The sequence below is a fragment of the Schistosoma mansoni genome, chromosome 3 (assembly GCF_000237925.1).
Source record: "Schistosoma mansoni strain Puerto Rico chromosome 3, complete genome".
NCBI lineage: Eukaryota > Metazoa > Platyhelminthes > Trematoda > Strigeidida > Schistosomatidae > Schistosoma > Schistosoma mansoni.
In genome coordinates this window covers 16,381,843-16,398,535 of record NC_031497.1, presented here as the reverse complement: position 1 = coordinate 16,398,535, position 16,693 = coordinate 16,381,843, and the positions used below count along the sequence as shown (strand labels likewise).

At 33.2% G+C, this 16,693-nt stretch overlaps 1 protein-coding gene across 1 annotated transcript in view; it reads left to right on the top strand.

The window, feature by feature from the left end:
• Smp_156290 (putative jumonji/arid domain-containing protein) overlaps positions 1-16,693 on the top strand; it is a gene marked incomplete at both ends in the record, with an annotated part of 38,915 nt that overhangs the window by 7,248 nt on the left and 14,974 nt on the right. The window contains 6 exons of the mRNA XM_018799416.1: positions 832-1,098; positions 6,312-6,739; positions 8,997-9,398; positions 10,558-10,883; positions 13,536-13,983; positions 15,916-16,191. Of these exons, the coding sequence (XP_018651207.1) occupies positions 832-1,098; positions 6,312-6,739; positions 8,997-9,398; positions 10,558-10,883; positions 13,536-13,983; positions 15,916-16,191 (2,147 nt within the window). The remainder of the gene's footprint in view (positions 1-831; positions 1,099-6,311; positions 6,740-8,996; positions 9,399-10,557; positions 10,884-13,535; positions 13,984-15,915; positions 16,192-16,693) is intronic.

The following is a 16,693-nucleotide window of genomic DNA, read 5'->3' as shown; positions in this document are numbered from 1 at the left end:
TACAGAACTATCATTTCATGGGAATCTAGCAAGATATTCAATGTAAATAGATCAAATATAATCAATGTCTGATTTGCAATACATATATGATTAATAGCCGGAATCGTCATATTGAAACCGACTTTTAACTCTTTCAACAAACAGGTCTAGTCTAATCTTTGTCAGCACTTAAAAGATGCGTTGCCTTCCGAAAGCTGTGCACCTGGAAACGAATTCTCCTGAAATCTTGTAAAAAGTAATCTGACTTGGAAGGCTAAGTTTTTGAATACATTATTCAGAAATCTGAAATTCTAGTGTATGAGTAGCATCTGCTAAACGGAAATGGTTTTTTATTATTGGTCTATACGAATGTTTATTTTATCGTTAAAAAAGTTATGAAGTAATTGAATAGTTGCATAACCTGGTTACTTGAGTTAGTTATCGTATGCTGTTGTCTGATCAAATCCTATTGATGTTAATAATAAGGTACATTAACATTTCCCACCTAATACACCGATTAATGTAACCACATGTATTCTAAGGTATAAATATATTGGACATTATTTCACATAACCTTTTTGCTTGGCTATTAGTGGTGATGTATTTACGGTTAGTTATATTTAGCAATACCCCTTACGTTCAACCATTAAGGGGCATCTGAACTTTCCGGCAACATATTCTAATTCAAGTCATTTTAGGTGAGTAACATCAAGTAGATAGTTACCATAACTAAATGTAGCGGTTATTAGTAATTGGGGAGACATTACAATATCTACATATATTTAAACTAAATTAATTGATATTTTACCATTTAAACTCCTGTCCTAGCTTTTCTTCAACATCTTTTTTTAGGTATGGTTTGTTTAGCTCACTATCAAATACGTACATGTTGTCCCCGTGATAGCCAAATTATGCGTTATCGTTATGATTTAGATGAATTGACGGAATTTAAGGAAAAATTACAGTCAAAATTAATTGAATTTGAACAATGGAAGAATCAAATTGAAAATAAAGTATTTAGTGCAATGCAAAACCCTGTTGATACAGTGAAATTATCATCTGCGCTCAAAACAGCAACTACTACTAATACTACTACTGAAATCAATCATAATAAATCTGGTAATAATTTAGAGCAGCAAACAGACCTATTGAAATTAAATAATTATTTAAAATTATCCATTTGTGATAATGTTGATAATAGTGTTAATAATTCCAGTATTGTTAGTAGTAATAATACTAAAGAAAATGATCGTGAAGATATTATCGTTGATACTAAACTAGATGCTGACAACAAAAATGAACTTGCTACCGGTAAGAAAGATTATTCTTGTTATTACCGTCGTTTCTACATAGTTTTAATAAATTTTATCATTAGTGCTTAGCTGTAATGTCTTTTAATCATAAATCTCTATTGTTAGTGTAAGGTTGTGAGTGGATATTGTTGAATTTTATATTTTACACTAAGAATACCTCAATATGTCGAATTGTTTCAATGTTAGAACTGTAAATCATTAGTTTTTGTCTCAGCAATCTAACACTTACGTGCTTATGGTAAGACCGAAAGGTTTTCAGTCCCTTCCCCAGTTAGGCCGTATGTACTCACTGCTACTGTGCCCTATACTGGGACGAAACAGCTATTTAGTGCTTTCTGGTCTTCAATAGATGTATAACTAAGATCAGTTTGTAACGTAGACTACACAATCCCTATCGTCCAACCGTCCACGAAAACTGTAACTTAATCCCTTTGGTTATTTTAGTGATTATTTAAACCATTGTGCCAAATACTGTCATCTAAAATTTTCGACTTTAGTTCATTTACTTAATAAGAATAATATATAAAATTGTTGTTAATTCTATTGTAGTACAATGTAGTTGTCCCACGAATCGTTATTTCTCGTTTGTTCATCACTTTGTTTTAATCATTTCTCTCTACTATGGTATTACTACGTAACATCTTTACTGTGATTATCATTATTTTATTTCTGCTTCATGTTAGTGGATTCAAAGCCTTCATCGTCTATTTCTTTGAAAATTGATCCAGAACAGCATCAGAAATTAACTCTGTTTGATTTAAATGTAAGTTATGAAGTGATTTGTTTAGGTTTTGATGTCCATTTTGAAAACTCATTCAATGTATATTTCTTTTTGTGGAGATTATACAATTTATTCAGCTTCTAAATCGCGAACCGAGTTAAGCTAGACCACCATTGGAAACCGTGACTCATTAGGCGGCTGTTCCGTCCTAGTATGAGACTCTGCATTAGTGGGCATCCACGACCCGGCATCTGGGATTTGAACGCTGGACCCTCGGTCTGGTGCTCGAACACTCAGCTTTTACACCACTGAGAGGGCATCCGATGGTGTTGGTTTTCAACTTCAATAAGTTTAGGGTATTGCTCAATCGTTTAGGGTTTTCGGCTGTTGGTCGCACAATATCGTGAACTAATTGAAGTTAAACATTAACACTGTTGGGTGCTGTTTGAGTGGTCTAAATGTTAAGCGTTCTAAAACCAGATCTAAGGTCCCGGGTCCAACGCTCGAATACGGGGTCGTGGGTGCCCACTACCAAGGAGTCTCATAGTCTTGGTTTCCAATGGTGGTCTAGCTTAGCTCAGCTCGCGATTCAAAACGTGTAAAAATATTTGTTTTTGTTCGATTTTACACTGTTACTGAGATTTTTGTTTCTTGTCATTTTTCTCTTACCATGCTGATGTAATGAAATGCGGCAACCTTCAATCTACAATTAGTCGTGTCATATCTTGCTTTGTATATGACTGAATAACCATCTAAAGCAAAGTGTACTTTAACAGCATGACTTATATAGATGAAAAATTAAAGAATTGGTTTATAGTAAGTAAAAGTATTATAATGGGGCAAGAAATCCCTTTATCGTTCATCTGAACAACTAGATGGTTGATATCACTAACCCTCACATGCATAATAAAAGTATGGCTAAACCACCACAAACCTTAACGCTCGATGTCTGTTGATTAAAGAGTAGGTTGGAAGATAGCTAGAAGCCAAACCAAGACATTGCACCTGTCCATGACGTTATGACGTTTGATTGAGCCGTATTTGTTGGTTTAAACTACCTGACTGAGGTTCGCGCGATTATCTTAACAGTTCGAGACGTTTAATTTGAGAATAAACCAAAATGGTATAGGTGAATCCACTATTTGTATTCCTTTAGATCTTGACTTTTGATCTTTTTTATTATTCTTCCTTCTGTAATCATATTATCTATACCTAATCTTTTCTGCTACCAGCGATACCTTTACTACTTCAACTACTTAGATATCTTTCTTGATCATTTCGTTTGGCTGTGCTAATGTGGTGTGGGGATTTAAACTGATGGACGTATTTGCTAGGTTCTACATTACTTATAACTATGTAAAAAAACTGATGAAAGTAAAGTAGTTTATTTAAGGTCCATTTTTTTACAATCAATTCTTAGCTTCAGGAAACGATCTTCAAGTTTAAATACTTTTAATGTTAAATCTGGTTTAATATCGAATAGATATTTTTTTACATAATCTTTGTAATCGTAAAATGAACATCATGAGGATAAGATTTCAGTATGGTGGTAGTAGAAATTACAGTATTAGTTCATTTCATAAACTGCGTACGTGTCTGTAATATTTTGTCGCATATACGAGTGTTAAATCCATAATTAGTTCGGTTTTTGTTCCCTTGAAAAATTCCAAAGACTTCTACAACGTAATTAAAGTATCATCATAAACCAACGGCTAACAATCAATATTCAGTACTATTGCTTATGACTAGTGGAAAAAAGTGAGTGTTGTATAATACAATCAATAGATAACTGTAGGTATTAAAAAGACTCCAGCAAGATCATAAACAGTGGAAGGTTTATAGAAATAAGCGGCAAATTGTTGGGTAAAAATGTGAGCCTTCAACTATGCATGTCAAGTACATCATTTATCGCAACATACGAGAAATTTCCACTAGACGGCGGGAAGAATAGTACTTTTCAAAAGATTGTTTTATAAAGTCATTGTCTGTTGGTCTGTGCTATATGAAAAATTGGTGATTCGAGTGTAATTGAAGTCAGTTGTTGGAAACTTGAAGTGAGGTCACAATAAGTCTGTTCAAATGATGTAGATACTTTGACTTTCTGTTTACGTCTATATCTTAGACATATTTCGAATTTCTTATTTCTGATTTATACTTATCTACTTTATTCTTATTATCTAATTATTTATGATTAATCATTCCGTTTACTTGTTTATTTCTCCTTGTCATCCTGTTCTTATGTTTTATACGGACGATGAATAACCACTGTTGATTCGTCCTATCTTATTTTAATTGTGTTCATCTGAAGCACTGTGTAAGTGTGGACAAATTCTAGTCCCGTGACTTTGATGAGTTCCTGAGTGGCAAACTACTTGTCACATATACTTGCAGAAGGAGGCTTCCTTCAACTAATCTTTCACTAGAGATAAGAGCTGAATCAAAATATCTGCTCTTAACCAAAAATCCTCTACATCACATCTGGGTTCGCCTATTATTTAGTGTATTTATTCTAATGCATTTTTAAAGTATTAAAACTGAAACTAGGGTATGATCACATTTTATTCTATAACTTATTTTCAATCACTTCACAATTTAAATGATACTTTAAGAATAATATGAATACACACATATTATTTAAGATTATTGTACATTAATTTCAGGCATCATTTCATGATAAGGACTTAGCTCATGTGTTGAATATTGATCGACTAAATAAAACAAATTGTTTTATTATTTGGAAGATTACAATAATTATTCATAAACAGTATGACAGATGTAAAAGCCGGAATTGCTAAGAGTATAACAAATTCGTGAGTATTGTACACCAATTAGGTGAAACCATACGGAATGTATTACTGAATATTTCGAATCTATTAAAAAGTGAAGATAATAATTAAGGCAGTTCTCCATTCGAAAACATCTTTTTATTTCTTTAACTCATTTATCAGGCGTAGGTTTGTGTACTTATCTTCGAGCTCTACTAACGTTATACTAGCGCCAACAATACTATCCTAACCAAAGTGTGTATGGGGGGGTAAATCTAAGTGATTGATGGGGGAATACCCTAACCACTGAACTATTGCTTCACAAATAGTCATCACATTATACCTTTCCAATAAAATCTTAAGTAAAAGACGAAATGTATGAATAAGGAGACACTATAGTTATCAGCAATAACTGTTGAATCTATATGAGAAGCCATCAGTTCACATTTCCTCGATTGAGTTTTAATCAGACTACTATGAATCGAAAACTAAATAAGTTTAAAGAACTCTAATGTAAGGAACATCAATAAAGTGGATTTCTTCTGCCACTTATTGTTTTCCAAAACATTTCCTATTTTGTGGAACGTATTGTAATTGCTGGTAATAAATCTAATCAACTAAGTTTTATTTATTTTTCTTGGAGTTCCTTACGCCATCCTTAGTTCTATCTATAAGAATTGTCAATTCTTCTCCACAGACACTGCATCACCGTATGACGTTTATATTGGTGACTTTTCGGATCTGTTAAAAGGATGCTAAAAGTCACTTTGCGTAAATGTCTAATAAAATCTATTTCAAACATAGTCGTGTGTAAATGCTATTTAATTTAGGAAAGATTACAGTGTATTCACAATAAGGACAGCTTTTTTCACATATACTTTTGTTGTATAATAAGTCACTCTTACCATTCTACGTGAATAGATTATCGAATTGTCAGTTAGTTATGTTATGTGGTCATTCTGTGCTGATTGCAGTTTTTAATACACTTTCAGTATTCAAGCGAGTAACTTAATGTAATCATTATAATTAGTTCCAGTCTAATTGACTTTATTGGTGAAGTGATTTTAAATTGGATAATAAGTATAGGTTTTCTGAGAAAATACTACATATTTAAACGCAGTGGCCGTTTATTGGTGTTGTTAATCACTAAGTCTTTACACAGCGTATCGTTTGTGTTTATAATTATCCGCTCTTAATTCAGTCGTATTTTCATAACGATATATTTCCATATTATACTTATCGGAAATATTTTGCAGAAACTTTTAAAACTTGGTCGGTCACGACAGTATCCCAATACATTAGTGGAACGTTTAAATCACGTGGTTCATACTATTAGTGAATGCTCATCAGTCGTTCGCAAACTAATTACCAGCTATAAGAATGCATGTGAATCAATGAAAATCACTCAAGAAACTGAAATGAAATCTCTCAAATCTGAATCGACAGATTCAGGGCATGAAGAAGAAGATGACGATCATGATTTTGAGAATGATGATGATGCTGATAATGATAATGGGGCTTCTGAACGCAAAGAAGAATTAAAACAAAATACTAATCAAACTGTACACAATATATTACACACTTCAACATCTAGCAGATCTAGTTCAGAAACAGATGATGAAGTCAGTATTGAAGACTCTCGAAATTCTACTGCTACTTCGTTTACTAAAAACAGTCGAAGATTAAGTAGTAGTTTTCACGGTGATGATGATGATAATGATGATTATACAGAAAGGTTAGAACAAAGAGAAGAGGATAAAACGGCGGTGAATAATCAAAACGAACAAGTGAACGTTTCATTAAGGGCCAACTATTGTAATAATAATAGTGATAATAGTAATAATAATAATAATAATAACAGTTGTCGTAAACTCAGGTCAAGAAGTACCAGTTGTCATTACGCCAGTTCAAATCGGACTAGAAATAAGTCTTCCGCATCAAAAGGTCCTTTTATTTCGAAAGTAAGTTTACTTTATGCTTAGATTTATCGAATGATTTATTTAAACATGTCAGCAATAGTACAAAAGGGGCACCAAAATCTATATACGTCGCACAAATCATGGAATTTCTGTGGGTTGGGATGCTCCCGGGTGCACAAATACGTTTAAATTTGTTGTTTAAATTTATGGTTTATTCTTTCACAACTTTTGTTGTTTAAAGACGTGGGTCTCATGGGCATCCATAAGTAGTGACATGCAAGATTCACCTATTTCTAAAGTATGTATTGACGGTTCTTTGAATTTGTCAGTCATATTGACAATTTTTTATTACCGAATTTTTGAACGAATCAACATGATAGAAAATGGTAAAAGCGGCCATATATTATTCAGGTTACTTTCGTTTAATATACCTTAGCTATATTCACGTTATTCCCGCCTGTAGATCTTCTAGTGCTACCGCTGGTTCCAAGCCTGGGTAAGGCAGGAGGATTGGGCGCGGGGTCAACAACCTTATTCTGTTGAAAACAACCTTTCTAAAGAAACGCCAACCAGAATAAACCAATTAAACCATTTTTACTCTTCTGGGAGTTGAAGGAATAATTATGACACCTCATGGTGAAAGCCGAAATTCTTCGGAAGTCACAAGGCCCATGCCCCTTCTAACAACCAGAGAAACAATTTTTATAGGTACATGGAACGTCCGGACAATGTAGGAGACCGGGAGGACCAGTCAAATAGCAACACCAATGAGGACATGTAACTTGGCGGTTCTCGGAATTAGCGAAACCAATTGAACCCAACCTGCACAGCAAAAGTTAGGCGCGGGAGAGATGCTTCTTTACTTCGGTCACGAAGAGGAAAGTGCTCCACACACTCAGGGAGTTGTTCTGATGCTGTCCAAAGAAGCAGCACTTATAGGATGGTAATCCCGTGTATCCAGAATTATCAAAGCATCATTCAAAACAAAGAAGGAGGGGATCACAATGAATGTTATCCAATGTTATGCACCCACAAATGATAGCAACGACGACATTAAAGATCAGTCCTATGAGAGGCCGAAATCGATCATAGCGAAGTGCCCAATAAAGGACCTCACCATTCTGATGGGGATCTAAACGCCAAAGTCGGAATGAGAAACGGTTATGAAGATATCATGGGACGACATGGACTGGGAGAGAGAAATAAAATTGGAGAGAGATTTGCAAATCTATGTGCATTCAACAAATTGGTTATAGGTGGCACAATACTCCCACACAAACGCATACGCAAAGCTACATGGATCTCGCCGGACCACTGTTATGTTGAAGCGGTTACGAGTTCATTTATTCTGCGAACAGATCAAGACTTGTGACCAGAGACTAACTAGCTACCTATTCTGACGCGTCCCAGACCCACAAACTAGAGTGAGAAGTCCAAGTTGGAAGTGGGAAAAATATATTCCGTAGGCAGCTAGAAGCACAAGCAATAACAACAAGAAGAACGTATATATATATATATATATACAGCATAGAACTGTCCTTGGGAAGCGTTACAAAATAGCATACTAAAAGATACAACGGACCAATAGCGTTTAAGATTTTCCCGAGCGGGAAATCCGACATAAAGGTGAAAAGAGCGCTTTTGGCGCGAAAACAAAGAAATTCAAATAAGATTACAAAAATAAGGTGAAAAGGATAAATAGAAAGGATTGCACAGAGGAGAGTTGGATGGAGAATGCTGGCGAGTGACCTATGCTCCTCCATGAAGGTTAACAGGTATAAGTAAGTATTTAAGTAATATTCATGTTATTCACTCATAAGCGTACACTAGCTTTGTTTACTGGTGATTACAAATACTTGTATTTTCAACGGAAAAGTTAGTATTCAAACCATACGTTCGAAATGATGCGATCCTTGATTACCATAGCTTATTGTTCTTCGACACAAGATTTATCAACTGAAGTAATTATAAACAATTATGTCAGCTTTGAACCGCATACTCAGTGGTTTATTTATTTCTTAGTAAATAAATATCATGTGATTTTGTGGAAATTTCATAGTATGACAATATTTGTCTACAGAATGAATTGTACAGCCAGTCGAGATAAACTTAATCGTTTTCAGAACAAGATTTTACCAATAATCTCTTGTACAAATTTGAAATCAACATTTCTGTTATTAAATGGTAATCACTGTTGTTTTCATCAGTAGTATGATTGTGTATTGTTAAGAAGAATGTGCATTAGAACTTTTCATTAAAATTAATTATTTTATTTTGTTTTATTAACGTTTTAATGTAGCTAACACTAAATGAATTCGCTAGTCTAGTTAAATTAGCTTCAACTTTACCTGTTATTTTACCGGAATACAAAGATCTACAAGAATTAGCTGATCATATCACTAGATGGAGAAGTGAAGTGCGTGATTTGCTAGTAAACCTAAACAAGAAACCTTTTCTTAATAACAATAATAAGGGTAATGATAATGTCGATGTTAATGATGATTGCATTATTTCCTCATCTATTTCCGACATCAACACTACTACTGCTACTACTACTAATGATAGCAGTAGTTTGTGTGATCTATTTAAAATAGAGCTACAACTTCGATCAGTATTGCCCTCCGTAATAAAAGTTGTAGAATATATCAACGTTGGCAGCGCGATTGATATTGAACTACCCGAATTAAATCAATTGAAAAGAGTAAGTTCAGTTGTATAGTTATTACGAATTATATACCATTGTATTGTAATCACGTGTAGGTATTATTTTCCAATAGAAATTATTGCAATGGCAACGTTAAACTTGTCAATGACCAATTATTATTCATGGACATTAAGAATAATAGTGTTCAATAAAAATGTGAATACATACAAGTTTTTTTAACTACATTTGCGATGAGGACTGCTTCCTAGACATACATGAATTGTTTCTTTACATATACATTCACCTTAACTCATTATTATTTAATAGTCACTTATAAAAGTACCTATCAAAAGACCTACTGTTGACAGAAAAACTAAGTTATTTAACCTACTTTCAGTTGCTAGGTTGATATATTGAATACTATATCAAAATATCAAGTTATTGTTGTAAGTTTTTCTCTCCATTGTGAAATGTTGGAGAACATATGTAGCTCAGGTAGGTATTCTCTGAATTAAGTGGTTAAGTTATGAAGCTTTCCTTTTCATTCTGGATAAAACCATCAGCACTTGTAGGATAATTAAATTATTGATCAATTATGCGTGAAGTGGGAGCTAATGATTTCTTCAAGAATACCAGTGAAAGTGTAGCGTTCTAACGGGGAGAATTTAACACTATCAACGATTTGTCCTTGTATTTCACGCAGCTTTGTTTATCGATGTTGGATAGATTCATTAAAAGGGAGAAGTGTTAATTTTGCAAGTGATTTAAATAGGAACCAGCTAAAGTACGGATTTCATACTGACTAGAACTAAACTGTAATGATATATTCCCACATATTTAGGATTTATTAACAAAGTATTATCTTTTTGAGCAAATATGGATAGTGGCTAGCAGTGGAATCCAGAACGCGCGTTTCATCCTATTTGGGACTCCTCAGCTGGATGTACCCGCATCACAGAGTTGATGTTCACTCTGGGACTCGAACCCAGTACCGTCCGCTTCAAACGCCATCGCGTTATCGCCAACAAGAGACTGATCTATTGCAGTCCTAAATAATAATGAAAAAATACAAGTAAACAACTCTAAGTGAATTTAAAGTATTATGTTTTCAAATATGTAAACGAATTTTATTAGTGGCTAACACCGGTTTGTTTTCAGTCAAAACCAGGATTTACTCCAACTATATATGATTTTTGCTTTTCTAATTTTTGTCAAGGTTCATGAATGTCTAACATGGTTAGAAAAAGTGGACAAAGCGTTAAATTATAAATCAAATTCTGTTCATGAGAAAATTGAAAAAAATATTACAATTACCAGTAAACCAACATTAAGTAATCTATGCGATTTACAAATTCAAGGAAGTCACGTAGCTTCAGCTATTGCTTATGTAATGAATATCCCCGAAAATGCCTATTCATCATATAATTTTTCTTCACATAGTTTATTAGATACAGTTTTAAGTATTCAAAGTCGTCATCTTTTAGAAACGATATCTACAGTAAAGTTGGTTGAAGAAAAATTAAATGAAATTATTCAAGCCAAGTATGTATTATTTTAATGCTATTATTATTTTTACTAATTTGAATGTTGTATCGTTAAGTATTGGAATGAGATTATGTTATACCTCAAACTTAGATTCTTAGTATGTCGCGTAATATTTGAGCACTCGAACGCTAGAACACTCCCAAGTCGCAAAATGAGAAGACAGAAAACAATTGGAAGAAATGTTATTCCGAACGGTGTCAATTATGGTACAAAACTGGCAGGTATTCATAGTTTTTAGTAGAAACGAAATTATCATCATAGTTATCCAATCCGCACACAGGGGGTTATTAGCATTGTCCAATGGGGAAGCTAGACGTAGGGATTCTGGAATATTCTCCCAAAAGCTGATCGGGTGGAATATATTCGGCTCCTTCTGAGCTTCTTAGAGCTTCCTCAACTTCACCCGTGGACCGTCCTCACAGATTATTATTTTCACGTTTCAAACTTTTCAAATGTATTCACTATACAATTATAAGCTTAAGATTTATTGGAAAGAAGAAATTATCATAATTTCTATATCAAACTACTGTAGTTTATAGGTTTACTAAAAGTCCGTTGTATTTATAAATGCGAATATAATTCAATATTTACATACTAATGCTATATTTATATATTAATGTTTTTTGTCTAGGAAAGCGTTGATAATACTTCTAGACAACTTAGATCTCTGAGTCTGAGACCTGTACCTAGTACTTGAAAGTGAATTGCTTTTAAATACCTTATTTATTTATTTATTTATTTATTTAAACACATATATATTGGTACAAAAGGGCACCAGGTACATATGCGCCACACTATTTGTGTGTGTGTGGGCTGTGATACTGCCCGGGTGCCCAAACCGAAGCAGGTGGTTTTCTTAGGGGGCCACACCCCGAGCCTTTGACCAAAAGGTCTGATCCACAAGGCAGTGGAGCATCGTGAGGAGATACAGTCCCATGGTAGCCGTTGACCAATGACAGGTTCGTCCGCCATTCGTTCCATCAGGATACTGGAGCCCATGTGCACCATTGGTTTGGAATCAGGGTTTTCCAACTCCCCTAGGTGGACCCTCCGTGTCCACCAACCCGGTTAAAGCGCCGGACATTCGCTTTTCGTCCTCTCACTTTCGTAAACAACACCCCCGCCACGAGAAGGCGGGGGTGTTGTTTTCTAGTGTCGTTAAACGTTAGTGATCTAATGGATTGCAAATCATATTTGTTAATTCCTCTTGGTAGCTCTGTCACGTAAAACTTTAATTTCATTGATTCGGTGACAATTAAGCTCAGAATAAAAGTGTTCATCTAGATCATTTCATGTATCTATCACATTTAGAGCATCTATTTATCGAAAGCGTAAAAAATATCTGGTAATCTTATTTACGCTATAGTTTCTTATCCGCAGATACTTGTTCATGTTGAATAATACTTTCACTGAAATTTTTTATAATTCAAAGAATGATTTATGAATTAGTTTTAGGGATGTTTGAATCGTACTCATAAATTCTTTAGAAGAATACGATTTTTGGTAATCTATCATATATTAATTTGAAGTTCCAGGTTTTTTCTGTTTAAACGACTTTACGTTTTCCTCTTTGTGAGTGAGCGATCTATACAATTAATTTTGTCCACTTGTTTATGATGTCTAATCGTGTAATTTTTATGTATAAACATGTTATTTTCTCAATAAAAAATGTTTTCTGGCTAGGGGTCTTGTTTTCGATCTTAAATCGTTCGACTTTGGACGAAAAGTAGATGAGGGTTTAGAAGCAGTCGTCACTACTCAGCCGCAATGCTTCATCATGCATTTCATCTGTCGATTAGCATTGGATTTGTTCACTTTCGAATCTGAAAAGCTATTTATGAAATCCTTAAAGCAGTGGCAACAATGGAGATGGGGGATTTCATGTTTTATATTCTTTTCCCGCATACTATTAAACAGTTTAAATATATAGTGATATTATTCATTTGTAACGGTTTTAATCTTCTCGTCATTAGTGTTATGGACTACATTTGATCAGTCTGTGTTGACGAGTGCTCATTATGAGTGAATTACCTCTGTAACCATATACAGTTATAAATGTTTTAACCCATTATGACGATATAATTCTAGATTTTAATTAAGCTAAAATAGTATTCAAGAGTATCAATACATTGGAATTATTTTCCTTATTGAAAGAAAAGAATCCATTTTGTTTTAGAAAAAAATTAATCATTTTTTAACTAAATGTCCTCAGGCTTTCAGTGTTTATACTAAAACCAAATGGATCGGTGGCTTAGTTGTTAAAGAAAAAAACACAAATTGATTTTCAACTGATAGATTTCAAATTCTAACTTTGTTTTACCTAATTCGGTTGTGGGGCAGAGACTGACTCTCTCACATCAGCACTACAAGTTGAGCACATAAACCTGTAGATTACGTCACATTTAAATTAAATAAGACTATATTAGCAAATGTCAATTTTACTTGTTTTACTACTGTTTAGTGTTTAGTCCAGTTTCGTGAAATCTAACAATATATATGCATTTACTTTCATTTGTGATAACTAATTACACTTGTCATAAATATATGAGATTATGCTATCTGTATTTCATAGCATTATCGTCTACAAAATAAAAAAATATGTATTTCATTCTTTTTGTCTATTGTTTCTTCATGTTACTCTTCTTGTAGACCTGGTAGTTTATCTTTGAATGCAGTCAAAGAACAATTAATTATAGCCAAACAATTACCAATTCAATTAACTGCCATCACCAATGTTCAATTAATATGTGAGAAAGCAGAGAAATATGAGAAACAATTTGAATTATTTGCAAAGTTACTCTTACGGAATGTTTCATTATCACCATCATCACTGAATGAGTACAATCGAAACACTTTTAAACAAGAACAATGTTGTTATACAGAAGGGAAACAGAATAAAGAAGAAAAAGAAGAAGCAAATACTGCAGATAATAATGGTATTAATCAATGTACTATGGATCAAGAAATATTAGACGAGGTTGGCTTAGGCTCAGTGAATTCCACTCCAGTCAATTGGCAGTCTTATTTTAATACATTAGAAGATAATATACAAGATTGTGTCATAAAATTCCCGCAGAATGATTCCATAAGGAAACTAGTAAGGAGTTTTATATCATGTTTAGGGAATATATATATATATATATATATATATACGGTGATATGCTTCTGTTTTGTTATTGATAGACCTAATTTGAAATGTGTACACACTAATAACTGTTTAAGATTACTTTAATTGTAGTTTTAGACTTAAGTATTTGTAGGTATCAATGCCAAGATTGGACTTGTTAATTTCAAATTTATTGAGCATTGGGTATAAAGTTAATAATGAATATATTCACTATATCTATATAAGTATATTTGTTTACCCTGAAGAAGTGACTTACATTAAGTCACAAAACATTAGGAATAAAATTTCCCTAATGATTAGGATATCACAAAAAGATGTATTTATTATCTTAAGTATTTGATTAAATCAGTTGTATATACTGTTTGATTATGAAATTACAACTGCTTTCACTCCATACAAGAATATGGTTGTAATTTTTTGCTTTCAAATTGTTTTCTGTTAAAAATATCACATAGTTTGAATCAATTATTTCTGGCTATTTTGAAAGTACGATTTTTTATCGATGAATGGCTTCATATATTTGTGTACATTAAGCATACATTCATCACTTGAGATGTGAAGCAAAGATTGAGTCTATCCCTATGTTAATGAACTGTACATAACAAATACGACAAATTCGATAATGAGGTATCGAATTTTCATCGACTTAGGTATTGAGAGATGTTAGGAGCTGCTAAACTTAGACATCATAAATCTGTAAAGTCACTGACTGTTGGACTAAGTTGTGTTGGTAACTATGGTCTACCTGGTTGTGGTCCTCATGATTGCCGTGACCAGTGGTTGGGAATGTTGTATGGCGTCACACAGAATCGGTCGCAACAACACAGGTATATTCATTCTCTGTTACCCCACAAGTCAGTTATCCCTGTGGTACGGTGTTCCAGTCAGATTGGTTGCTAAAACCTACTGGGGTCCTGAAATGAATTCTGTCCTTCGAGGCTCACATACTCACCGCGTAAATGTGATTTAGTGGGGAACAGCGGCCCCACAGGTATTTGCGTGCAATTGGTATTGCACCAAAGAACAAGTAAAAGATTTCCTGGAATTTACTTGACCTGGATAGTTATAGTCTACATACCTGCTAGTTTACACACAGACTTTCATCCGAGTTTCACTTGCCATATATACAGGTATATTTCAACTGAATGGATGATTAACAAAATATCTGTACATAATAGCTGTCAGTTAATTCAAGTATAAATAAATGTATTGTAACGTATAGTAAACTAGATTTGGAAATGTGTTCAGTATGTATTCAAACAGTGAAATATAAGTAATTTAAAATTACTAATCTTTGGACATTTAGTCATAATTTCAACAATAAATCAAAATATGTTTTGGGAAGAAATAAGATGGAAAAACATTCAAATTCGATTAATGATTCATTACTCTAAGGAGGATTTATCGAGTGGTTTTCTTAGGTCACATATATTTACTTACCATTACTGACTTTCCTTAAGCTCATTACTTACCGTAATTACTGTGTGTTAAAATCTCGAACTGTCGTTTTAATTATAAACTGTCATGTGAGATTTGCAAATTTTTATACGCAATATATATATATATAAGTTATGAATAAAATTTATATGGGACTTATGACTCTCTTTTATTCTGATTAGAAGTTTATGTAATTGCACGGTGTAATTGATGCATGATGTTACTATAACTGAGGTTGGAGAATGATCGAACGTTAAGTGTGGCATAGATGAAATAGTTAGATGTAATCATCTTACAGACTGGATCGAAAGTCTTTTTTCGTTTCGAGGGAAAGAAGGGAAAATTTTTTCGCTCTAAAATAGACGGTATTTGATTTTATTCTATGTATTACTCACTTCAAATATGGAAATAACTGTGATTATTGTTTCTTCTCTTCACATTCTTTTTTTATCAATAAACTTTTAGCTATCAGATTTGAATAGATTCCATGAAAAATTATCAAAATTATTTATACGACCACAATCAACTCGAAGTTTACTAGAAATTCTACTGCCTAGATCAGCATCTGCATTAGAATGGCTTATTCGTTTAGATGGTGATCCAGATATTATACCGGATTCATATAGAAATAATTTCAATTTAGATGCAAACAACTGTCCACCTACTACATATAAACGGCATACACGTAGTCCACATTTTCAATCATTAACATATAAATCGTTGTGTAAAGATCATGTACAAGTAAGTGTATTTATTCGTATTATTATTATTAGTCTAAATGAAAAGAATACTTCCGTTTTGTTACTATATATAATGAATATAATGTTTGTAGAATCACTTCAACGAGCTGAATCAAATGGCTCAAAGTAAGATTATTATTGCTTTATCTACGAACATGCAATTCTGTAAAATTTTGATGTTGCTTGAAAATTATTTTTTGTTGTAAAACGTATATATTTTTTGGAACTTATTTTCACTTTTATTTGAGTTGTTGTTGGATACTTTAAATTTACTTAGAATATGTCTTCTATTTGTATTTAGTATATTGGCAATTTGAGTGTTATCACATTTTTATTCGTGTTCTTTACTTGTAATGATTATATTCAGGATATAATTTGCGTGTTACACAGATTATTGTACTTTGTAGGCTAATAAGTGAGATAAACGTTTTCAAGCACTTTTATTCCAAATCGTCAATATCATTTGGTTTGTGAGGAGTATGACTTAATGCAGTAGATGTTGT